Here is a 25,426-nt window from a genome sequence, read left to right as displayed (position 1 = left end):
CAAGGCTCTCCCTTTCTCCCTCATGGTGTGTTGCATCTCTGATGGTTATGGTTGCTACTAATGAGGCACAGTCCTATTGGGAAAGTGTAGCTGGGAGCTCCCTGTGAGTACACAAATCTGACCGGGTCCTCCCATATCCCCCTTGTGTTCCTCTTTCTGCTCCCCTCCCCTGTGCTCTTCAGCTTGTTCTGGCTGTGCTTGCTTTCTGGATGGTCATGTGTTGCCCAACCATCTGGCCATCCCTCCCTGGCACAGAGCTCCTGGCTTGCTTCTGATGTGCTGAAAAGCGGATCTTTCCTTTTCCTCCTTATCAGCAGGCCCCTGATGAACCACCACCTACTCCTCCTGGCTTCAGCGGGACCTGCCAGCACCAGCCTGTTTCTGGCACAGAAAAAGAGCTGGGACCATCTGTTTCTGCTCTCTGCAGTCACTCTTTGCAGATCTATTTGTGAGCTGATATTACCACCTTGACAGAGCAGCCTCCTGCCAAGATCTTGGTGAAGAAAGGGAAACAGCCCTTTTCCTGGGGTCAGTTAGTAAGTCACTGATGCCCTGATGGATTTTGCTTGTGCTGCAGCTTAGACAGTAAAGGCAAAACTGGTGCCTTGTTCCCTTGCTGTTCTTGCAGAGAGACAGCACATGGGTTCTCTAATTTGTCATTTTTAGGTTGGTGTTCATGTCACATAAGAGAGGGAGCCAGAGGCAGCCTGGCCTCTGTGCAGGTGGGGAGCTTTTTCTGTTCTTGATGTCCATCCACAGCTAGGATGATGGGGTCCTTGTTAAAGGATGACTTCTAGGGGTGATATCAGGAGGAGTTGAGGGAACCAACTGCTTTTGTTATTTCTGACATTTGTTTACACTTCTGTCTGTATGCACATCTAGGTGTGCAGCCTGGCCCACCCCATGTGTGATCTGTACTGGTGCTTTGCTAGCCTTAACAGCCTTGTTTTTCCTAACAAGTGACCTAAATTTCTTTCTGTAGTGTAAGCTCATTACCCATTATCCCACTTACCATGGCAACGGAGAGCAGATTATTCCTTTCCTCTCTGCAACAGCTTTTTATGTATTTGAGAACTTCCCCTCTCCACATCCTTCACCAATTAAGAATAAGCAACCCCATTTCCTTCAACCTTTGGAAGAGGTTGTTTTGCAGCCCTTGCTTTCCTCTGGCGTCTTTTCAATTGCTGTGTTTTTCCTTAGAAAGGCAATGTCCAGACAGTGATGCAGTTAACTCCAGCTGAAGTTTTATCAGCATTGGTGGACTAAGACATTTCTGTTATCTCTTAGGCTCTACTCCAGCATGTGTATCTCCCTATTGTGTTTGCAATAGCATGGTATTAACTCCTGTTCTCCCCCAGTGCTTGTCTGCACTGCTGTGGTGTAACTGAGTGCTCTCATGGCAGCCAGTGTGACAGCCGAGGTTCACATGGAGAAACTGGGAAGCACTTGCCGACTTGATCTGCTACCTGTTCCCTTCAGGGTCCTGTTACTTCAACCACCTCTGCCATGGGTATGAGGGCAGCTGAGCCCAGTGGGAGAGGTTAGCACATTTTTCCCAACACGCATTGACACAGGGCATAGCTCAGGGAGAAATCACTTTTAATGGTAATATCCCTGTTGCTTTCAGCCTCTACAAACACTACTGACTGATCTGTACCAACCCAAAGGCTCAGTGCAAGCCTCCCTCACACAGGCAGACGTGTGCAGAGAGGAGGATGGTTCAAGGCAGCGTGGAGCCCCAGGGAGCTGGGCTCCCTGCCCTGTGCCTAGCAGGGGTCGGGAGCGCTGGGCTGTGTCGATGGTCAGTGTGTGCAAGGTGCTGCGAGTGTGCGTATCACTAGGCATGGCACAAATGTGTGCTGGGGCCCTGAGCTGCATGTGGCACCCCCCAGCCAGTACATTCTCTTCGTGGTGGAGACCACATCTGTGCAGCGCCAGCACCAAGGGGCTCTGGGGCTCTCTGGGATGGGGATGGCAGATGATGTTAAGGGAGATTCTGGGTTCAGCTGCCCCCTGGCTCTGCCTGCATGGGAGGCCATAACAAACACTTCTCTACTTTTTCCACCTCTTCCTTGAGACCAGATGCTACCAGGGAGCAGCAGGGCAAGGGCCCTCGGACTCCAGCTGGCTGGTCTGGGCTGCCTGGGTGGTTCAGCCCTGCTGGGGGCACATCCTTTCTCGCCTGGGGATGGGGCTCTGCACAAGTCCTGCAGGGAGGGGAGGCGCGAGCGGGCAGGCAGCGAGCAGGTGCAGACCTGCTGCTGTTGAACATAAGCCTCGTGGCAGGAGACCCCCATGCTGCAGACCTGGAAGACACAAAGGCAGCCTCGTGCAGGTAGCTGGAGCTTGCCCTCACTCACCTGCTGCTGCTCAAGCCTGCAGCACCTTCCCAAGCAGGTTCAGAGATATTGAGGCAGACAAACATTTCTAGCTGTGAAAACATGAGTCAGGGTCTCACTGTCTCCCACACCCCTTCCTGCCTCAAAGATGGTTGGAATCTGCTGCTACATTCCTTGACCCTGCTCCAGCCCCCAACAATGTGTATGCCTAACCACAGCATTTGGCTTTGCTGCTTGAAACTTGAGTTTATGCTATTAATGTTGAGCAACCTCTCATTTGCTGGAATATTGCACTAAGAAGCAGGTTCCTACCTCCAGTCTGCATGGGCCTCCAGCACTGTGCTCTGGCCACGCTGCTGCTCAGGTGATTAATGGGTCAAGATTGGAGCTCTCCTCTGGCAACTTCTCATCCTCCAGTGATGGCCGCTGCTTGCGCCCACCTGCAGCAGCGAGAGGGGCTGGGGTGCTGGGGGCAAAGATGCTCAGGGCAGGGTGACTTGCTCTACCTGAGCTAGCCTTAGATGCAGCATTGCCGGCTGCTGGGGTACTGCCGGGGTACTGCGTTGCCCATCAGCCCCATACAGGGTGTCCCCAGGAGCTCTCCCCTAGTGCTCCCTCCATGGGCGAGTCACTCACTCAGGGATCTCAGCAGCCTCCTGCCCAGCGTCTCCTCATTGCTGCTTGGAGTTGAGCTGGTCTCAGTCTCTCTGCCGGGGGACTCTGGCTCCAGGACAGTGCCGCAGCGCTCACTGTCTGCAAAAGCCCAGTATGGCTGCAGCACCCAAGGGCACCACAGCCCTCACCACCCCTGTGTGCATGTCCCCTGGCCAGACTCACTCTGATGCTTGCTGTTCTCCTCATTGTCAGCTGTCTCCTCCTGGATGAAGGGGATGCTCTCCATGCGCAGGAACACTGACTCACTGGGACTGTGCAGTCCTTCAGAGCGGTTGCCTGCAGGGACACAGGGCAAGAATGGCAGCAGGGCAGGGAGATGCTGTGCCTGGGGCAGATGCAGCAGGATGCCAGCCATAGCAGCAGGTCCCACTGCCAGAGACCCCCAGGGAACACAAGCATACAGAGAGGAATTACACGCCTGCACACTTGCACCTATGCCCCAGGCCACGTGCAACTGCGTCTCAGCAGTGGTGTACCCATCATGCCAGCAGATCCCAGCATGGCCCTCAGGGGACATGCAGCATTGGCCTATGGCAGGGAAGGGATTCTGCTGGGTGACTCACACATGATGCTGTTCTTCTCGTTCAGAAGGGTGGTGGGATCCTCCTTGGGTGTCTGTGGAGTTCCCCGCAGGGTCGAGGCCTTGGTTGAATCCCTGTCGAAGGCCTCTATGTCAGGGGACTGTGGCGAGCTGTCCATGCGGCTGGCCACCAGCGCGTTGTGATACTGCTGCCGGGTGACCTGCGCAGACAGACATGCACATCCAGCTCAGTGGGTCCACCGAGACCTCCTGGGGACTTGGTGGTACCAAACCCCGAGCCAGCAGGAGTGTGGTATTCCCCAGCACCCACTGGGCACCCATCAGGCTCCCAGGACATAGAACAAGAAGGTGCCTGGGAAGGGGTGCCCAGGGTGCAACAGTCCCTGCCAGCCCAGCCTGTACCTTGACGAACTGCACATCGCAGAGGATGTGCACGGAGTAGTCGGGGGTGTAGATGTTGTTGCTGCTGCTGTGGAGCTGTGTGTTGCTGCCCCCGTAGTCGTTGTGCTCCCAGTTGGGGGACTCGGAGCGGTTGAGCCCGCTGCACCGCGATGGTGACCTGTTCACTGCAGGAGGGAACGGCAGAGAGGCAAACACTCACTTCTCACTCGGTGCTGTGTGGCACAGGGGCAGGGTGGACCTGTCACCTCCTGTGGCTATGCCCCACGGGCACTGGGGCTGCCAGGGGCTCTGTGGGGACCTCTGTTGGGACCCTCCTCAGTGCATGCTGGCAGTGGAGACTCTGCCATGCCAGCCATGCACAAACCAAAGGGGACCGGACAGGCAGGCATCCAACCTGGCACCGGCAGCAGAGGTTAGTGCTGCTGCCTGCCAGTCACACTGACTGACTGACAGCTCCCCTGCTAGCACAGGCCTTCTGCACAGCATTTGGCACAAATTCCAGTTGCAGCTGGCAGCCCTCAGGGGTTTGCTTAACCTGCCTTGAGGGCACAGTCCTGTTCACCTCGGCAGAGCAGAGGCTGCCATGGCAAGCTGGCCTGTCGCTCATGTCAACTGATGGCCTCTGACGGGTGTGACAGATTTTGTCTGGTCAGTGATTTATTAGGGAACAAAGGCAGCTTGCTCCTGCACAGGTGACATCAACAGCTTGTTGACTTTGCTCTGCTGCTAAAATGTCCTTCTATTACCCAGATTGCTAGAAAGCAAGGGAAGCAGAGCAGTGTGCATGCAGGGCTGTTTGCAGTTGTCATCAGAAGCAGCAAGTAGCAAGAAAACCTAAGCACTGACTGCAGGAAAGTACAGGAGCTGCACACCAAGGAAAACCCAAGCTGTCCATGGCTCCCCACTTGTCCCCATCCCATTCTTCCTGTGGTCCACATCATACTGGGAAGGCTGCCAGTGTGTCTCAACCAGTGAGGGGCTGCCGGTGTGGGGTGCCATAGGTGCTCCTCTCCTTGTGCTGCCCTGCATGCAGGGTGCAGGGGCCTTGGTGCACCATGCACAGGGAGCCGGAAAGAGCCTGGCACACGCAGACATCCCTGCCCAAAGCCATGCCCTGTTACCTGGAGAGCCAGCAAGTGAGTCCCCTCTGCTGAAGGCGAAGGTACGGGACACCGAGACAGGCACTGCAGGGAGAAGGAAGAGAGGGAGGGAAGGAGGAAGGGATGGACATGAGGTGGCAGACAGATCAAGAGGAAGAATGAGAAAAATAATCACGTGCCAGCAACCCTGGGGTGGGCTCCCACCACTGCCTCCATCACCCCTTCCCACCCCTCTTACACCCTTCTGCTTCTGCTCCAGGGAGGCGCTTGCCAGCCCTGGGGCCAGGGACACCGGCAGGGACGCAGACTTGAGTGCCCTAAGTCAATAGGTTGCTCTGTGACAGGAGGTGAGGCTGGGGGGAACCAGCTCTTGCCAGGCCTGTCTGCCCAGCCACACATCTCTCTAGAGCCACAGTGTGGGCAGAAAGCATCTTCCATGGGCTGAGTGCTGGCACCCTGCTCCAGCCCTTCACCACCCGCTGCAGGACAGAGAACTTTGTGGTCAGCTTGTGCTCCCTGGGGGATGGGCAGAAGCTAAGCCAAGTGGCTGCGCCTTGCATCTGGGATGGTTCCTGTGCAGGCAGGTAGCAGAGAGTGAATGTGCTCTGCCCCACAGCGGCAGGCAGAGGCCGGCAGAAGGCCCTCAGCGCGATGCAAAGGCATCTGTGCCAGGCTGCCTGCAGCTCCCTGCAAGGCCCTGAGGGGGGTGTCAACAGCCTTGGAGTGGTGCCAAGAGCCACCCCGCAGGGGAACCACAAGAAGCCACGACCCCATGTCCCATTGACACAGAGAGGGCAAATCACAGGCCATTCACTTCCCATGTTTCACTGCCATGGGTTACAGCAGCAGTGACAACTTTAGGGACAGGCATTCCCCCTCCCTGTGACTTGCTGCCTGCTGGGAGCTGCCCTCCACGGCATCCCTGGGCAATGCACTTGTTAACACCTCCCAGTACCACATCTCTGCTCTCACTACTGGCAGCACCCATCTCAAAGGCATCTCCACAGGAACATGTGAGCCCACCCATCAGCTGCCAGCTCCTTTCTCAAGCCATGGCCATGCTTCCCACAGCTGCTGTCCCTCCTGTCCCAGGTGCATTGCCTTTTTTCCACCCACTGCCCGCAGCACAGCTGCAACGCTCCAGGAACCATCTGCTGCCTATGTGATTAATGTTTCTAAATTGCTTCGAAGGTAAAACCCCTAGGAAATGTGCCTTACAACCCCCTCCTTCCAATCTCCCCACTCAGTAACTCTTCTTTGTGACCTCCTCTGAGTCAAAACCTGCTGCAAATAAAAGTCCAAGCAAAGGCACCAGCTTGGAGTGCTCCCCAGAACAACCTCATCCAACTGGAAGCAAAGGACGGGTTGATAACCACTAGCACTCTCCCCCTGCTCTCACTGCCTTACCATCCGGCAGCAATGCCCTGCACCACCAATGCCAAAGATCACCTGCTGATTAAACAGTTGCATAACAATGGTTAATTAATAAAGAAGTGTTAAATGCTCCAGGGTTAACATCTGAATTCTCTGCTGCTCATGCTCACTTCCGTCGGGCTTTGCTTCATGGGGGAAGGAGGACAGCGGCCTGAGAAGGGAGATGCCCTGTGACCTGGGCCTACCATGCCTCCTCGCTGGCCAGGGGTGAGACACAGCACAAATCCCGGGGCAGGCAGGGGTGGCTGGATGGCAGGAAACGCCTCATGACCCAGGATCATGTGCGAGCACAGGGAGCAAAGGTCGCCTGAGCAGCAGTGTCCCAGCAGGCAGCACTATGGATATGTATGGCTGCACTGACACTGCTCCCACTGTGGCTTATGCCCTGCCTGACCTGTGGCTTGTGGGCATCACCCACTGCCTGAGCCTCTGAGGAGCCCTGGGGATGGTCACTGAAGGCACTGGGCATTGGAGAATGCAACAACATCCAGGGGGAAATCAGCCCCTTCATTGATTTCCTCTGTTCAAACTGAGCACACTGCAGATGCACGGGAGCACAGGAATGAGCACTGAGGGTGAATCCAGCAGTCCAGAGCCAGCCTTTCAAATAGAAGCAAAGCAAGAAGCAAGAAACAGGTGAACCCTAGAGCAGCACAACCCTAGAGCCATGGGAATGACAGTCACCTGGCCCTAAGGGACTCCTTGTCCTCTCAACAACATTCATCCCTACACTTCCCTAAAGGTTAAACTTGATGGGTTCTTGTTTTCATTAGGCACCCAGAGCATTCTCATTGTACCATCAGCACTGCACATACAACTGGGGGTGGGAAGAGGGATGTACCTGACCGGAGTGAGTAACACCTTTACCCAATCACTCCTAAACCACCAGGGATTAATCATCTGCAGGGGTGATCAGCAAAGAAAGGAGGGCACAGTCTCCTCTAATCAGAGCTCCCTCTGCAGGGAAACTGCTCGGTAACCCATCAGCTCTGCAGGCAAAGAATTTACCTGGATGGGGGCATCTACTTTTAACTCAGCTGATTTCTCCCACCAGCATGTGCAAATGGCTCACAGATTCATCTCTGCAGTTCCCAAGCAGCCATCATTCCCTTCGTGTGGGACCCATGCTCAGCTCATCCTCTGAGCCTCAGGAATGCAAATGGGTCCAGGGATGTTACACTGAGACCCAGTTGCACTGTGCCAGAATTCACTGGGTTTACTGCTCCCATCTGCATCATCATGCTGCCACCCGTGGGCAGTGCCCCTTGTAGTACCAGCCTGCTGGGATCCACCTGAAGGGATCCAGCACTTAGCTGAGACTTCAAAGGGACCTCAATGTCCTTTCTGCAGGCTGCATCAGCCCTCCAGGTCTTTCTCCACTGAGCTTTTTAAAGGGGTGATCTCAGTGCAGAGCTTGAGCTGCTCTGCACAGGGTGCAAACCCATCCCTCCTCCAGGCAGCCTGTGCTCCAGCCTGTCCCAAAATACTTACATAGGAAGGAGGATCCAGCCAGGCTGCCCACTTTTCGCACATCGTTATCTGAAATGAGAGCTGGAGATGTAGGAATCACAGAGGAAGGACTCCCGCCTGCCCCACACCCTGCAGCAGGGCCACCCCACCCCACAGCCAGCCCCAGCTTAGCCCCCATGGAGGCTGCTGAAGCAAAAGCAGAGCCCTTACCTGAGGAGACAACAGCCATGATGGCAGGGACGCCATAGTATGTGAATGCCCCATTCTCAAACCTCAGCCCTTCCTTGCCAATCTCCACCTCCACTTTCCCCTGTAAGGAGAAGGAAAACCCACTCAGACAGGAACCTTGCGCTCCCAGCCACCAACCCACCCAGGGCAGCAGGGACCCCGCTGCCCTGTATGAGAAGAAGGGCATCTCCACTGGCAGAAGCAGCCCAGAGCAAGGTGGTGAGGAGAGGCAGGCCACCCCCTGTCATGCTCTACTCGCTGCTGCCCCAGGCACCTGCAGGATGAGGACAAAGTAGTCAACAGGGCGGTTGCGCTGGTAAAGGTAATGCTCCGCCGCCTTCTTGTTCTTGCGGTCGTACTTGAGCTCCTGGATAACGTTGGGGTGCTTGAGGAGCCGGAGCAGGATCTTCTCAGAGAGGTAGGGGGACTTGAAAGGCTCCACTTCTAGAGGGGAGGCAACACAGGCTTGCTCAGCAGGGATGGGGCTGCCAAGAGCCCCTTATCCTCTAAGCTTCATGGTCGCTCTTCCTGCAGCCTCAGCACCCTGCTGCATGGAGGGGACCTCAACCAGACCCATGCTGGTGGGGCAGTGGGATGCCCTGGGTCCAGCAGGCAGAAACTGCTCACTGAGCAGAGGGGCCTGACCCAAGAATGGTTCAGGGATGCATGCAGGGCTGGTGCTGCAGCAGGGAGATGCAGGGCTTGCACAAGGGCAAGGGTACCTGTTGCCATGAACCGATGGGTGGCCAGGAGGAGCTGCGGGGAGATCTTCACCTTCATCTCGCTGTCCGAGAGCCTGAAGATGGAGAAGTCCTGGGGCTTGCGACCCCGGTGGGGCACACATTCCTTCTTCCGATTGTTCGCTGCAGGGCAGAGAGCAAAGCAGTTGCCTGCCTGCAGCTGCAGGGCCCATACCACATGCACATGAATATAGAGAGGCACATCTTGCTGCACCCAATGGCAGGGCTGCTGTGGAGCAGCAGCCGGAGCAGCGGGGCACACAAAATATGCCATGCATCCCAGCCTTGGCAGCAGCTCCCTGGGGAGGGAGCAGGGTGGTGAAACACACTTCTTTCTCAGGAACAAGTCCTGGGTTGCCCTGGCTGGATGTGTCACTCAAAATTAGAAGGAGCTTGGGAACCACCCATGAGCACTTCATGCCCAATACACATGCTCCCGGGTAAGGCCCTGCCCAGCCACCCGCTCCTGGTGCTGCTGCTTTTCTATCTTCAGCATTCCAGACTCCCCGACATCTGACCAACATCAGTCCGTCATTCTTGACTGTTAATTGCTTTGGGGAAGGACCACAATTTGCTCTGGCCTGTTTCCTACCCACATGTCTGTCTGTCTGTGCGGGCTCCCACCCTGGCTCCTGCAACCGCAGTAGCTGCTCTGGGACACTAACTGTACAGATCCGTCTCATCCAGGATCTCGGACTTGATGATCTCCTCAATGACATCTTCCAGGGTGACAATGCCCATCACCTCGTAGAATGGGTCTCCTTCCCCTTCGTTGTTCACCCGCTGCACGATGGCCAGGTGGGACTTTCCTGTGTGGGGAAGAGCAGAGCAGCAGTGAGCCCCCAGCCCTGGTGAGAGGGGTCTCAGCATGGCAGGCTGGCAGGAGGGCAGGGCTTGGTGAGAGGCACAGGTCACAGCCAAACCTCAGAAGCACCCAAAGCCATCCCAACTGTGCTAACCCAAGGAGAAGGGCTGGACACACAGCCCAGCCTAACAGGGCTACTACACCCCAGGCTGACTCCCAGGTGTCACAGGGTTCTGACTGGCTCATTTTTGGGGCCACTTGCTTTCTTTCAGAATGGTTAGGGGTCTGGAGCATCTCTCTTATGAAGAAAGACTGTGGGAGGTGGGCTTTTTTTGTCTAGAGAAGGCTGAAAGGCGATCTCATTAATGCATATAAATATCTCAAAGGCAGGTACCAGGAGGATGGTGCCAGACTGTTTCAGTGGTGCCCAGCAGCAGGATTAGGACCAAAGGCCATAAACTAAAACACAGAAAGTTTCACCTCAACATAAAGAACTTTATGCTGAAGGTGGTAGAGCACTGAACAGGCTGCCCAAGGGTGTTGTGGAATCTCCCTCTCCGGAGATATTCAAAACCTGCTCGGACATGTTCCTGTGTAACCTGCTCTAGGTGGCCCTGCCTGGGAGAGGGGTTGGACTGGGTGATCTCCAGAGGTCCCTTCCAGTCCTAAAGATTCTGTGATTCTTTACCCAGGCAACCTGCTGCAAGTCACTCTGTTTAGCTCTTTGACAGCCTCCTGTGCAGGGATGATGTGTATGTTATACCAGCTGCTTCTTGCTTACCCTCAGTTTCATTGCCATGAACAACTAACAGAGCAATGAGACGGCACCCTCCAACACAGAAATGTGAACATGTCCTTGGGCTCTGCTGTTTTCCCTCATCCTCCTGGTGTTTTCTCATTCTGTTGTTAATTATCCTTCCTATTAAATTGCCAAGAACAGCCTCTCGCCATCTTTCTATCCATCAATGTCTGGACCAGTCCTAAAGCTTTGCTTAAAACACAGGCAAAGCCTCCAGCTCCTTGGAACAGCAGCTGGTTTTAATGCAGAAATATGTGTGTTTGTTTGCAGCTTTCAGCCCAGCTCCTGCAGAACTCTTGGGTGAACCATCTGGATGCAGAGGCTTTCCAAGCCGTCAGCTTGCACTTGAATGTCTTCTCCAAACACTGCCCTTGACAGCACCCCCTCTCTATTGCCTTAAACAAGCAAACTGGGACCAGGACCTTCAGCTGCAATGACGGTGACTCCTGTTTGGAAGTCAGTGTTTCTCAATCACGTTTTCAGCTTCCTCACTTGTCCCCAGTAAACTGGCAGCTCTGCTGACACATTCTCACACTTCTTGCTTTTGGCATATTTGAAATATTGCTATTTGTTTTCACATGTCCAACTCTGTAAGCTGTTTTGACTTCTTCAACTTCACCCTTCCTTTATTGTCTGCTCTGATTTATGTTCCTGCTCAGCAGCTTGACCAGAACCCAAATCCCAACCCACAAACAACTTTTGGGTTTCTATCTGCTAATTAACAGCACTGGTTTTCTTTCTGCCCCCATGGCACAGGGATCTGAACCTCTAGTTTTATTTAAAACATTAAAAATGTCCTTCATCAGCACCACAGCCAACAACTTCTGCTCCCTCTGTTTGCTCTGCATCCCTAGGGTCTCCTGTCACAATGCCTGCACAACCCCAGCTGTACCATGGGCACTGCAGGCACCTCCAGAAAGATGCAAACATGTTTTCCCCATGGGCTTGGAGCTGAGCTCCTTGAACAGCAATGGTCACCCAAAAAGGGGAGCAGGTCCCTTCTGCTATACAGCTGTCTGCATCTGCTTCTCCCATAAACCCTCCCTGACAAACTCGCCTGCTGCTCAGGGCAATGGGATGTTAACAGTATTTATGCACAGAGATGCAACAGGGGTGGGCTCCTGCCTGCTGCACAGCTCCCTCCTCGCCCGCTGGTGCCTTCTGCCTCATCCCTGCAGAGGGAAAGGGATGAGCACATCCAGAGCAGCGTGGCAGCCCCGTCAAACACAAACTGCAGGGGAACATGTGACCTTCAAATAACCTTGTCCTGGATCCGAGACGAGCAAGTGACATTTCTCAGCTGAAGATCATCACTATACATTTCTCATAGCAAAGCTTGGGCATTTTCCACAGTATAAATTCCCTCCTCCTCATACCAAGCTTTTATTGCAAGATTTTAGAGCAGCTCGCTGCCTCCCACGCCTACAGAATTAGAAATGAGAACATAACATCATAGCAAGTAGCACTGGGATGCACTTAAAAAAGACCCCAAATCAACAGCTTTGGGGCACTGGAAATTCAGCATGTTCTTTTGACCGTGTTATTTCACTCCTTTCATACCCAGGTTTGTGCTTCTCGTCTGTTTAGGGGTAATAAAGCAACGCGACTTCAGACTTAAAAAGAAGAAAGCGGCAGAGTTGGCTGCAGGACAGCAGCAACAGCTACATTTCATCTTAGCAAAGTCCAACTTTTGAACGTGTCTCCTTTGCCAAACCCTACTCCCAAACACTGGGGCCATCTGGTCTCCTCCAAGTCCTCGGGTGAGCGAGGGGAGAAGTTATTTCTTTTGGCCGAAAGCTTGCTGTTAATAACATTTACATGCAACCCAAAACCACTGAGCCCTTACAAAAAGCTTAGGTGCTACTTAAAGGCACTCAGAGTAATGGACACAATTCTTTTTCTGGCCAAACACCTACATCAATGCTGTAATTTACTCTACAGCAGCCTCAGAGAAATATGATTCCAGCTCCACATTCATGTAGCAGCAAATGAGATTATATAGAAGTAACCCAGCACTGTTAGCCTGGGAGGAGACCCAGGGTTTCACTGTGCTGGGGGCAGAGCCAGGAGGGGTGTTAGACTGTTCAAGAGTTCTTTATTTTTCACAGAAAATAAACACTTGTCACCGTGCCATAAACCCCCAGGTTTAGGTTTCCAGGCTAACATTAGACCCACATTAGAGATGGGGCAGGTACAAAGCAATGGTTGCAATTCATGTGGTTGTTCCTGGCCCACACCAAGCAAACTGATCCTAGCTCCTGCCTGGCCGGCTGACACCCATAATCACAAGAAGCCCTGGACCTCAGTCCCAGCCCTTGCAAACCACTGCTCCCACTGGGAAAAGGCTGACTTGCCCCGATTTCCCACCTGAGGCACATGAGATCTTTGGCAAAGTCCTGTCCCCTGACCTGGCGGGGTCCTGCATTTCCTCCCTGTAGATTCGGCAGCAGGGATGGGGGGGTTTGTCGGCTCCCTGGCCGTATGATCATGGCTTGCTCCCTTCTGGGCTGGGGATGCTGCCAAGCTCAGCTGCATCTCCCTGCCTGGACCTGGGAGCTGCTACACTTGCACAGGAGAAAAGCAGCAGCTTTTGGAGGTGCCAGAGTGGTCTCTGTCTTCGGCAGCCATTACCTTGCAGGTCTGCCTCGGTGTGAGTACAAGAGAGGGAGATAAATCATTTAAACAAAACCCCAAACTTGATCTAAGCCAGCTTCAAGATCTGTAAAACTGGTTCCAAAAACTGTGCTATTGTAACCATTGCTTGATAGCTCAAATGAAATGATTTACAAGGGTGAGCTGCTTCCTCACTAGCAAGCTGTCACATGTGAATTTTACAGGGTTATTGCTGATGCAGGAAAGCACAGTGAAACACTTGAGAATCAAAGCCTTGGTTTGGCAAATGCTAGAACAAATGGGCAATTAACTTCATTTGTGCGAATGGCTCCACCGGCCTCGGCAGGGCTGCTCTGACACAGGAAGTCTATAGGTGATTAAGTGTCTGCTCAGCATGGGATACAACTGTACTAAATTCTTTATGAGCTGCATGAAATCTGCTCTTTTCAAACAGCAATTTGGGTGGAAAGTTAATGCTAAATTAGAGAGCTAATATAAACAGCTGAGAGCTTCTGGACGGAGCAAGCATTTGAACAGATATCTAAAGCTTCCATGCCCGTTTTAGGAGCCTTTGTATTTCATAGGTGCCTAAATGACCTTGGGCTCAAAGCGTCCTCCCCAGTGGGAGAACAGGGTCTGAAAACACGGAAATGCCTTTACTCGTGGGAAAGAAAGTGCTGCAAATATAGCCCAGACTACTTCCTTACATCTCTTTTTGTGTAGGTGCTCTGCCAGAGGAATGTTAAAGATGCTTTAGCCTTGTCTCTCATTCCACAGGATAAGCATGAAATTTACTTTCATAAATTTTACAGTAAGATCTAAAGCTGTTACTGAGAGATCAAAGGTACAGGCACAAGCCACGAACCATGTACAGCTACAAAATGGAAGGCAAAACCCCCGAGTAATTGGTAACTAAGGTTGATTTATGAAAGAGCCATGATGTAACTGAAATCTGTTTTCTGTGTGCTTTCAATCAGAGCTCTTCTGTGGGTGAGGGGCTCCCAGCATCTCCATGCCCCATTGCAGACCTGAATCTGAAGCAAGTGGGGACCCCGATTTGAACTGGAAATGTGCATGTGAGTGGTACCACGTGTGCTCTTGTGTTACCACAACCCCACAACAAGGGTAAAACCACATGCCTGAGGAGTCGCACCTAAAGACAATCCACATTTACACCTAAATAGGGAGGAAATAACCAAGAAGGCTGTAGGAGCACCCAATTCTATGAGAATCAGAGCTATGCAAATTAAAATCTGTAAATTCTAATCTAATCCAATCCAGACCTTCCTCAGAGATAAGAACTTCATCTGCCTACATCTGGCTTTAGCAGGGTATAAAAGCCTTTTCGTACTTGGCTTTGGTGCTTTTCTTAATCCTAAGGAAAACTGTGGGAAAGACGGAATACTTGGAAAAGCTGATGTACTACCATTGACAAAACAGATCAGGAGGATAAGGGTGAGGTTAGAGGGAACAGAGTCTCATCTTCCATCTGCTGTACAACAGGGTTCTCACCTCTTGGGGATGACCTTGCAAGCTCACAAATGGTGGGTCCCCTTGCATGTTATGTGGAGCCTAAGGAAGCCTACAAGGATGCTGAAGCTTTCTCAAGCTAAAAAAACTTCTGAAGAGCCAATGCAAAACTGTTTTCATTGGTGTCTGTAGCATAGGCCACTTGATCCTTTCCTACAGCTCAGTCTGAAGGTGCCTTTGACAGCTACCAAGAGGGAGATGGGTGGCTGGGTGACCTCTCCCCAGTGACACAGTTCCCCTCTTGCTTTGCTGAATGCCTTCCCAGAGCAGGCCTGATCCTGGGCTTGCTGGGGTTGGGTAAAGCAGGGTTCACTCAGGAAGATTTAGCACAGTCTGGGGGCAAAAAACAAAGTAATGCTTCAGGCAGAGTTACTGAAACCAAATTTTGTGCATGGGCACCTCACCCACTCAGCCTGGCAATTGCTTTTCAGGGGACTTGTATACTATATGGGATAGACAATGCCATCGTAACTGCAGAAATCTCCTGAAGGCTGATCCACATTTCAAGCCATGCTTTGTGCTTGCAATGACTGCAGGCTCAGAAGAAGGACAGTATGAAAAGCAGCTGAAATGGTACTGACCCCTGTTTCTGGCAAGCGTAAGCACCTTCTCCAGCTACACTCGATTTGTAGAAGTCTGACAGAGGCTGTGGAGTATTCTGAAAAGCAAAGACAGCTCCTAGGGCAGGGCTGCCCTCCCCAGGACAGGCTGTTTTCGTGCTAAGCCAGGAAGTTTGGTTTTGGAGAATTTACTTTTAGTAAGTCCTAGAAGATGCCAAACCACAGAAGGCTAATTTGGGTTGAACCTCAGCGTCTGCCCTGCTGTAGGAAAATGAACATAAGAGCAAACTTCTACTGTCTCTCCAACAGGACAATTACTTGCTGAACATTGCCACTGCTGTATATATACTCCAACAGGAAATTAGTCAACAAAACCCATTATTACTTGAAGAATGGGAAAAGATTATGACTTCCCAAAGGCGCTACAGAACAAGGAGGTGGACCTCATGGATGAGCTCCCCATCAGAAAACTCTTATATCATAAGACCGGAGCTGCAACACACATCGCTTTGGTTATCTTCTAGGGTTGGAGGAGGAACAGACTGCATCACCCACAGTATTTCACACTGAATGAATGCATAGATCTTTCCTCCTAGCTCCACATTCCCAAAGTGACGTTTGTCCTACTGGGACCTCATCTGCTCCTCTGCATTGATTAGCTTGCTAAATATGGTGCAGTTATTTCTCTGCTGCATTAGGCACTTCCTCCTGGCAGCCTAGAATAAAGCCAGGTACTCTGAGATGTACCAATACAAACTGCCAAGAAATTGTCTCCTAATTTTTTCACTCCTTCAGTAGTTTCAGTGTATTTCAGGCTGCAGGTGGCAAAGTTAACTGTACTGGTATGCATCTTATTTCTAGAGAACTGGAGATACATTCTGTGTGGTGTCCTCCACTTAGCACCTCAATGTAAATGCTGCACAACTATGCGTGCCTTCTGTAATGACCCTGTCTGGCTTGCCTGAAAAGATGGCAAACTGGGTGTTCAGGCTTCATTATTTCTGAGCTCATTCCACTGAGTTTTGATGAGAATGTAAATGTAAAACCATTTTCTAGCACAAGTATTTCCTTCCTTCTGCTGGACCTGTCTCACTCTGCTGTAATGTTGTTTTTCAATACAGTTTTTGCAGCTGCCCTCCTCTTTAGGGCTGTGGGTTGGAGTCACAGCTACCAACCCCATACACTGCTGCTGTTTGCAGCCTTCTCTGCTGGATTTTTCCCAGTTCCCATTAGTGCCCCCAATTTAACCATCTTTCCCCAGGAATTAGTGCTAAAAGAAACATCGAACAATGCCAAGCAGCAGCAGGCTTGTGAAGGAGCAAATGTGAAGGCTTCGACCAGTTCTGCTGTGACGGGGCAGGGGCCACGTTTTGTCAACCAGGAGCTCAGAGCTGCTCTGGGGCACTGTAACCACATTGTGCCATCAGCTCCATAGGTGATACTGGAGTGTATGCTACTACTGCCACACAATTTAAATGTTTTGGCAAGCTAATGCTGCACAAGTGTCCTTCCCCAGGTCCATGGAGTGTAATCCCATCTACACAGGGTTGTGCTGGGGGAGAGGGGATCTGCAACCCTCCTATGGATTAAACTCAAGGAAAACATCATGCATCTTGATGGAACTTTGCCCAAACGAGATTAGGTGTGAGCATACCTAGAAACCAATGAAGGAAAACCTCCCTTCAAACCCTGCTATAAAAGACTAGAGAGGAAAAAAAGCTGATTACCTTCATAGCTAGAATAGCACAATGAGAGAAAAGAAATGCATCGTGTAAACAAGGATAATAATGTGATACTGGCAAGTAAGAGGAGAGACAAAAACAGGATGTGCTGCTGGAGGTGTGAGCAAGTCTCAAAGTGCTGTATTTAATCATCACTTGACATTTTCAGTAAGAAAGAACAAATGTTTGCGTACTATGGCAAGGAGCTCTGGCAGTGAAATTGTGTTACTTGTTCATTATGCAAAAAAAAACCCGAAAAAGACATTTTGGGCATATTGGATGTGGCAGAACATTAATCATTAGTGAAACAGATCAGAAGTATACATCGCTATTCAGGAAAGATTTAAAATGTGATGGGTATTTTGTATAAACACTGTAATAACAAAAAGAAAGGTAGGTTACAAAACCTGTTTGCGTTAACCATGGGAGAAGGAAAAGCAAGCTGGCAAGGTTTCTCTAGAGGTCTGTCTGGGATCTAAGGACCTGGAAATGATTCTCAATGCCCATCCTTACCAGAGACTTTAATTTCCTAGAAACAGACTGGAGATCGCCTCCAGGGAGCATTTGCTGTCCTGCAGGCACCCTGCATGTGCGAAGTGATGAATGCCTTCATTAACCACTCACTGAACCAACAAGCAGTCAGCCTACTCTGTAATTAGTGGAGGTGTCACAGAAGACCTGGCCATGGAAAGCAATCTTGATTGGATCAAAAAAGATAACTTCACCATAATTCAAACGGACACAGAAAAGGAGACGGTGATGAAGATTCTTAATTACAAATGGGAAATCTTTATTTTAGACATTAAATAGTCAAGTGAGCAGGGCTGAAACAGCAGGGGATGGGACTGAAGGCAGCCAGGAGCAAACATCTGTCGCAGTGCAGGAGCCGGCATGGGAACCTGTATTTGGAACTGGGAAAACAGATTTTAGGAGGGGTTCAGGGCTGGGCTGGGGGTGGCCATCTACAAACACAGGGTGCTGGGAGTGACTAAATGCCTACAAAAAGGGGAAAGATGAACTGGAAGAGAACAGTAACCCCTGGGGAGAAGAACATTTCAGGAAAGAGCTGGAACTGCTAATCACGATGCTGAGTTAGACACCAAGACCAAAAGCAAGGCTTTTCAGCCACGTGATTTAGAAAATACAAGAGTAAGTGAGGTGGGAACAGAAGTCAGTTTTAGGCAGAGCTCTACATAGGGGCAAAATGCCCCAGGAGGCCATTATGGCAAAGAGATGTACGGGACAAAGAGCCTGAAGCAAAATGCCAAGAGTTTAATTGAGCAAAGCTGAAGAAGGATGGACAATCTTCATTTGAGATAAGGACTTGAAAGTGTAGGGCAGGAAGCAAGACCTGTTAGCATACCTGTCAGCTCAGGGAGCAACACACATAAAACATTTATTTTCAAGCAGAGCAGAGGGGCAGCAAGCAAAGGGCAGTGAGCTAAGCAACCACAAATCCACTTCTAGAGGTTGGTTGATCCACAGGATAGCAGGCTATAGAATAGCTCTGGAGGGGGAAGCAGTTGAATACACCGAAGTAGATCAGATAAAGTGCAGGGGAGACTGATCAAGGGGGACTGTGCCAAAGTCATCTGACATCTTTGGTAGCACCGAACTCTCTAGATCAGGGAGAGGTAGCAGAGACCTCAGGTGAACTTCAGTAGTGGTGTAGTATCATGCGGAAAGCCACAGTTAAGAAAGAACTGCGAAGCACAGGAAGATGAGAGACAACTGGTTACATTACAAGAAGCGGGGGGGGGGAGGGGGGAAGAGGGGGAAAATGAGGGACTACTGTAGCTCAGCAAGGTTGAACGCTGAGAACAATCAGGGATTTGCTGATTTGCACCACTGGGAGTCTCCAGTCCTGCTGAGAGGGCAGTATTGTGTGCCACACACAACTCTGCTCCCTGCGATCCTGCAAGGTGGTGGGGACAGCCGTGCATCTCCAGAGAAGATGCTGACCTGCATGCATCTGATGATCACTTCTCACACATCCTATCCTCCCCTTTTCCTGCCTCTACAAACAAGCAGGGAGATAACTCAGAGAGGCATTCTCTGTATCTGGAAGGGACCAAGTTAGCCTTCCTCACATGATCATCTCTGCCTGCGGCAGAGCAGCCCCAGGCAGCCCGGGAGCCGAATGCTGTCTTCCCACATTACATAATGCAGGATGTCACTGCTGCAGCCATTTCTTAAAGACTCACTCACCACGGTATGACGTACTGAGTAACACGCAGCAAAACATCATTCCCAGCGGGGGGGAAACCACATGCTGTGTGTATTCTCAAGATATGGTTAATGAAATACAGCTCTCAGCATCTCTGGGGCTGCTGGCAGCTGCTGAATTATGAATATTGTCACAGCTGCAGAAAAAGTACAGCTCTTTCTATGGGCTTAGGCTTTTCTTCTTTCTTTAAACCACTTGCACAGAAACACTCCCTAGACCTGCTTCGAACTGCTAGGCTGAAAATGTGAGAGTTAAGTCACAAGATCTTATCTCCTGCCATAAACTCCTATGTGCAGAACAGAGTGGTGAATGCTGTCTTGCCTGGGCAGAAGTGCAAGGTAGGCACTGTGCCCATGCGGCCACGACCCCGCAGAGACATCAGCCCTGTGGGACAGGCTCACCTTCTGAGCCAGCAACCTCTGAGGCCGAAGGCTCTTAGTCTCCATAACATCACAGGCACGACCAGGATTTCTGGCCCGCGATCCACCCCGAGGCTGCTCCACCAGGTGACACCAGAGTCACCACCACACCAGCGCATGCAGGGCACAACTCCCCCCAGCATCCCTGGTACCTGCCGGGTTCAGCCAGGAGGCCACGCAGGGGGGCCGTGGGGCTGCTGACCTGGGAATCATTGGGGGTGCAGAGGGGTGCAGGGGGAGCCCAGGAGGTGGTGGCCCGGTGGCCTCACCCTTCTTGAACTCCTCAAGCAGCGTGTCGAGGCGCGTGTCGTTGAAGACACAGTGGAGCGGGCGGCGGTAGAAGCGGGTGACAGTCTGCAGGGGGGTGCAGTCATCGGGGTCGACGAAGGCCAGGTCCTTGACGAAGAGCAGATCGACAATGTTATCACGCCGGTCGCCTTCATAGACGGGGATGCGGGTGTAGCCGGAGCGGAGGATCTCAGAGACAGTGGCGAAGTCCAGCACGGCGTCGGCACGCAGCATGAAGCAGTCGGCCAGCGGCGTCAGCACATCCTCCACCACCTTGGTGCGCAGCTCCAGCGCTCCCTGCACCATGGCCAACTCCTCCCGCACGAGGTCTCCGTGGGGGCCAGCGGCGCGCAGCGTCTCCAGCAGACGCTCCCTCGTGGAGAAGACGCTGAGCTCCTGCCGCAGAGCCCAGTCCAGCAGCCGGCTGAGCGGGTAGCAGAGGGGGAAGGCGGCCAGCATCAGCAGCCGGGTGAGGCACAAGGTGCGGGAGGCGATGGCCAGCCCGTGTCGCGAGCAGACGGAGTAGGGCAGCACCTCGCCGCCCAGGAAGACGGCGGCGGTGCACAGCAGCACCGGCAGCCAGGGAGCTCCCCGCTGCCCCGCGGCCGCCGCTGCCGCTCCGCCGCCTGGCAGCGAAGCGCAGAGCCAGCCGGCCAGGGCCGCGTTGGCCCCGGCCTGCCCCAGCAGCAGCGTGCACAGCAGGTAAGTGCCGCCGCCGCCGCGCACAGCCTGCACCCGCCGCGCCTGCTCCCGCTCAGCGGCAGAGCCGCTATTGCGCAGGACGCGGAGCTCCAGCGGGTCCAGCGAAAGCAGCGAGAGGCGCAGCCCGCTGAACAGCGCCGACAGCCCCAGCAGCAGCAGGGCGCCCAGCGCCCGCAGCCAGCCCGCCTCAGGCAGCGGGAGCAGCCAAGCTCCTAGCGCCGGGGAGGCGGGCCGGACCCGCAGCAGGAAGCCGCCCGCCGCGCCGTGGTGCGCCCAGGCCCGCCCGTCCCAGGCGCACAGCGAGAAGAGCCGCCCGCCCGGCGCCGCCGCCGCCTCGCCCTTGCGCGGCTCCCGCACTCGCACCTCGGCCAGCGCCGAGCCCGCCGCCCCGCCCGAGCGCAGCGGCCCCACCACCTCCACGTCCGAGGCCCAGGCGCTGCGCTCCCGGCACCGCTCCGCCGGGCCCCGCGCCGTCTTGCCCCCCGCCGCCGCCGGAGCCGCCTCCTCGATGAAGACTAGCCGCGGCTCCCGCTCCTCCGCCGGCCCGCGGCTGCCGTTGCCCTCGGGCGGCGGCTGGAAGTAGAGGCGCAGGAGGAAGCGGCTCCCTTCCGCCGCCTGCACCGCGCCGCCTTCTAGGGACACCCGGCCCGGAGCGGTGTCCTCGGGCCGCAGCCCCAGCAGCCAGGCGGCTCCGGCCGGCGGCCGCGGAGACAGCGAGAAAAAGAGCAGCAGCACGGCACCCCGGCTCCGGCCCCAGCCGCCGCCGCTGCGCCCCGGGCCCGCAGCCATGCCGCTGCACCGGCACCGCAGCGCCCGCTCGCCGCCCCGGGACTGCAGCGGGGAGCCGGCACCGCACGGCACGGCGCGGCGGCACACGTGGGCCGGGGGGCGGGCAGCCGCCGCGCCACGTGCAACCGGGAGCCGGCCCGCGGCGGGAGGAGCCGGCGGAGCGGAGCTGCTGGGGGGGGGGGGGGGGTGGGTCGGGGGAGCATCCCGGCGGCGGCGGGCAGCATCCAGCGCGCACCCCACATCTGGTGCAGGGCTGCCGGGGCTGCCTGGGCGCCGCTCCCACCCTCTCTGTGGAGCAGGGATTTGCAGTCAGCCTCCCTCTGTTATCTGCTGAGGCCCGGCTCTTCTGCTCTTCCCTTCAAATTCATCTCTCTTCTTCCCGCGGGAGCGATTTTAATTATTTATTTTTATGGGAGGGCGGGTAGTCGTTAGCTTTGCAGTCTTGCTAGGAAACAAATGCAGCACGCGGTGACTAACAGCTGTTCTCCAGTCTACACCTCATGACGAATGTGATACACAAACGGCTTCAGGAGTATGTGCTGAAGAAGGCGCTTCAGAGGCTCTGAAACTTTTGAGTCTTCCCTGGACCAACATCCGCAAGAATCTCGAAACGAGGCTGGAGAACTGGAAAAGAGTTGGCTGCTTACAGGCTCACTGGTGGCAAAGCAGGAAGCCAGTCAGAAAACGCCATGGAGGAAACGGAAGTGCTCCGAAAATTCTCATGATTCACTCATTAGTGCACCCATGAAAATGGGCCACTTTCTGTGTCAGTATGTCAGCAGGCAGATAGGCACGAATTGCTGCCAGGGAGATCTGTGCTCCTTGCAGCTTTAGGATAGGCAGGTTACTTTCTTCAAAATTCGATTAATTCCCTGGTGTTTCACAGGAGCTGTGTGCTGCCTCACACGCTCTTCCTGATCTTTCCCTTCTGAACTACCCCTAAGCTCCAGTGGGGAAACTCTGCCTGCTTCTCTACCAGGGTGTAACATACGGAGGAGCCAGCTGACAACCTCCTTTTGTAGACCTTACCCCAACTTATACTGCCCAATATTACATCTCACAAATTGCCTTAAGTGGTACCCGGAGTGGCTAGGGACAAGATCCATCTGCTCCTGCCTTCCTCTCTGCAGGTGGTGGGGACAAGCACATGGCTGCAGCTTCCTCATTAGGGCCCCGTGGGAACTACTGTTTGAGACCATCCCAAATTTGTGAAACTGGAGGCTGTCATCAGCAATGGATTTCCCACAGATTTCTTGATGCTGAAAATACTGTAAAGAGAATCTGTTTTTCGTGAATCACACAGCATTTGGAAGCTGTTTACCCCTGCCGGTCGTTACTCATCTTTATTAACTTGCAGGTTAGATTCCTGAAATATTTTCTGTTGGTAAGTTTCTCAGTACAGGAACTGGAGACTGTGAATTACAGGCTTGCTTTTTTAGTTAAGTAAGTACTTGGAAAGTACTCCTGTCCATAGTACCCTTGTCAGCAGAAACCCTCGGAGAGCAGTTTGGGAACCACTGGTCTAGGCTAGTGCAATTCAAAAACCACACCGTGGCACTGTAGGAGGAACCACAAGGTGGCAATCTCTGTCCGTACTTCTACTGGCAGAATAAACCTCTGGCAAAACAGTCTCGGACAATAACTCTCTAAAGCTGCAGAGGCTGTTGGTCACATCTTGTATCTTCTAAGAGTCGCAGCAATATTCCTTTCGATGCTGGATTTTCTCTTCTGAACACTTTTGCCTTTAGGATGAAATTCGAGGTGGCACTGGAGGCTGCTCTTTGCTGGCTTTTCTATCCTTTACCCCTAAATGGACACCAGATGTTATTTGTTAGATTGGTAACTACTGGTGGTGCTTGTGTGTGTGCTGGCAGAGCTACTGTGTGCTTGGAGGCATTATCTGGTTCAGAGTGTTACTAACCTTGTTATATTGACATACGGTGAAACAGTCATGCCAGAATCCTGCTTCATGTACTGAGATGCCTCAACAGGAGCAAAATAACCTGGATGTTAGGGCTAGGCAGTGACCTGTAGGTTTAGTGTGGCTTATGATCTCAATGGGAGTGAAAAACCTCAGTAACAATAGCTCTGCTCTCAAAAAGATGTGGCCAGAGGATATAAAAACACAGAAGAATAACACCTAGTCTAGGATGGAGCTACCCTGGTCCTACAGTGTTATACACCATCTGTTGCGATGAGCTCCATCTTGATCAGGACATACTTGTGTTCTTGCCAGATGTTAGCTTACATGTGCTATATGTAAAAGTAAACTGGTGCAAAAGTTGTGGTCCAATGCACTTTCAGTAGGATTTGCCCTGCATAAGTGACGACGTGCTAGCTAGCCTCTTGCTGAGAGGATGCACTCCAGAAGTTGCAGGTGTGTGGCTGGAGTGTGTTCAATGAGTCAAGATAGGAAATATCTTCCAAAGCTCCAAATAAGACAAAGCAAACTAAGCTTTAGCACATGCTCAATTGATTGAGTCTTTGGCAAAGTATGATGTGAATTTGCAAGGCTCTTGCTGAGGTCCGTACTGGCTGTATCCTGCCTGGTGAGTCCTTCAGCAAGCTGCCCTTGTTTTCTTCTTATGCTGAAACATCTGTCTTTTTTCACTGTTCTCCCCTTATGACATTGTTCTTCAATTAGGCATAATAACCCACCTCCCACTCACCAGGACTGCTCAGATTCTGCTTTACACCATACTTGCCACCACTGAGCTCCCTCTGCAGCTTCTGTGTCACAACCTGCAACGTCCACAACCCCTGCTGGTGGTGACATCTCTGGTGATGGCTGTCCTCCTCCAGCCCTGACCGTATGGGTCCAGGCAGGACCTAGAGGAGGAGGGAAGTGTGGACACAGGAAATTTTGTGAAGTCCTTCACATCACCTTGACTCTAAGGCCTGAAGTCAGAGTCCCAGAGGCTGCAGGTTGCAGCTCACTTCCTTTGTGGTTGATGGGAGCCCAGGGGTTCTGCTGTCTGCTGGTCCTATAGAAAAGGGCCAGGATCCACCACGGGACTGCTAGTGGGGATAGAAATGTTAGCAATCCAAATCATGATGGGAAACAGAAGGAGGAAAGAAAATGTAGATTTTAATTTATTTTTTTATTTTCCCAGAAAACAGGAAGAAATCAAGCAAGCACAAGGCTGGCTTCTCCCAGAACATACGTGCAATGTGATTGCCACTAATGCTCTTTAGCCAGCTGAGAGAGGATACTTCCCCCAAGTAAGTGAAGTAAGCAGTGAGATGTGGGATGCATGATAACTTCTGAGGCAGAAGGAATAAGACCCCAGGCAAATGAGCTCCAAACAACACATTGTGTCTTTTTAATTTTTTTTCCATCTCTGATTCTGTGGTGCTCAACTAACCTCTTTGTGCTGGCCAGGGTTGCTGCACGTTTGCAAAGGTTTATGCAGCCTTCTGGATGATGACATGTTAAGCACTCAGTTTGCGATAACTGATTTTCTCCTGAAATTATACCAAAACTCTGTTTGATTTAAACTGTTTCCCAAGCATTTTGGTTAATAACAGAAGACAGTCCACTCCAAGAGAATCTAACTTGAGGAAGCCATGAAATTTAATTCATTTCTGCAACTTAAATATATAATCAGTGACATATGGTAATACTAAATACGGGAGGAAATGTCGTTGTTTAAGTCAAATTTCTGCATTCAGTCAAAATCCAATAGCTGTAACATCAAACTGTAGTTTCCATTGTACAGGAAATAAAGCATCATTTTTTCAAAGAAAAGAGACATGCAATTGCATGCCTATTACATTGCTTGTATAGCTTTATTTATAGCTTCTCCATGTTGCTAAAAAGGGCTAACAGAAGAGAAATTGTGGAGGCAGAAGAAATGAGGCAACACCCAGATAGTGGTAGAAGGGACAAAGGAGATGTCTGCCCTATGAAAATACACTCCTTCCCTGCAGTTGTTTCTGGGCAATAAACTACTGTGCCTGGGCTATGGACCTTGTGCCTTCCCCATCACTTCTGCAGGCATTCGAGCGCTGAAGCAGTGCTGAGGTGAAGCTGTGTTGCTGTAA

The 25,426-nt window shown here is 52.4% G+C and overlaps 1 protein-coding gene across 1 annotated transcript; it reads right to left on the bottom strand.

The window, feature by feature from the left end:
* Nucleotides 1–1,583: 1,583 nt before the first annotated feature.
* On the bottom strand, nucleotides 1,584–21,457 carry CNNM1 (cyclin and CBS domain divalent metal cation transport mediator 1). Its single transcript, XM_061459029.1, has 13 exons — nucleotides 19,873–21,457; nucleotides 9,595–9,738; nucleotides 8,912–9,052; nucleotides 8,464–8,633; nucleotides 8,172–8,271; nucleotides 7,983–8,030; nucleotides 5,079–5,141; nucleotides 3,958–4,121; nucleotides 3,578–3,755; nucleotides 3,177–3,290; nucleotides 2,976–3,092; nucleotides 2,652–2,779; nucleotides 1,584–2,306 (listed from the first exon to the last, which is right to left on the bottom strand). The coding sequence occupies exons 1-12, from the start codon at nucleotides 21,380–21,382 to the stop codon at nucleotides 2,700–2,702; spliced, it is 2,829 nt and encodes a 942-aa protein (XP_061315013.1). The 5' UTR covers nucleotides 21,383–21,457; the 3' UTR covers nucleotides 1,584–2,306; nucleotides 2,652–2,699.
* Nucleotides 21,458–25,426: the final 3,969 nt, after the last annotated feature.

The sequence above is a fragment of the Pezoporus flaviventris genome, unplaced genomic scaffold, assembly GCF_033815535.1.
Source record: "Pezoporus flaviventris isolate CSIRO_AGI_PZ_B2104156 unplaced genomic scaffold, CSIRO_AGI_Pfla_v1 ptg000029l, whole genome shotgun sequence".
In the NCBI taxonomy this organism is placed as follows: domain Eukaryota; kingdom Metazoa; phylum Chordata; class Aves; order Psittaciformes; family Psittacidae; genus Pezoporus; species Pezoporus flaviventris.
Note: the sequence above shows the minus strand (reverse complement) of the source record. Positions and strands in the feature narration are given on the sequence as shown.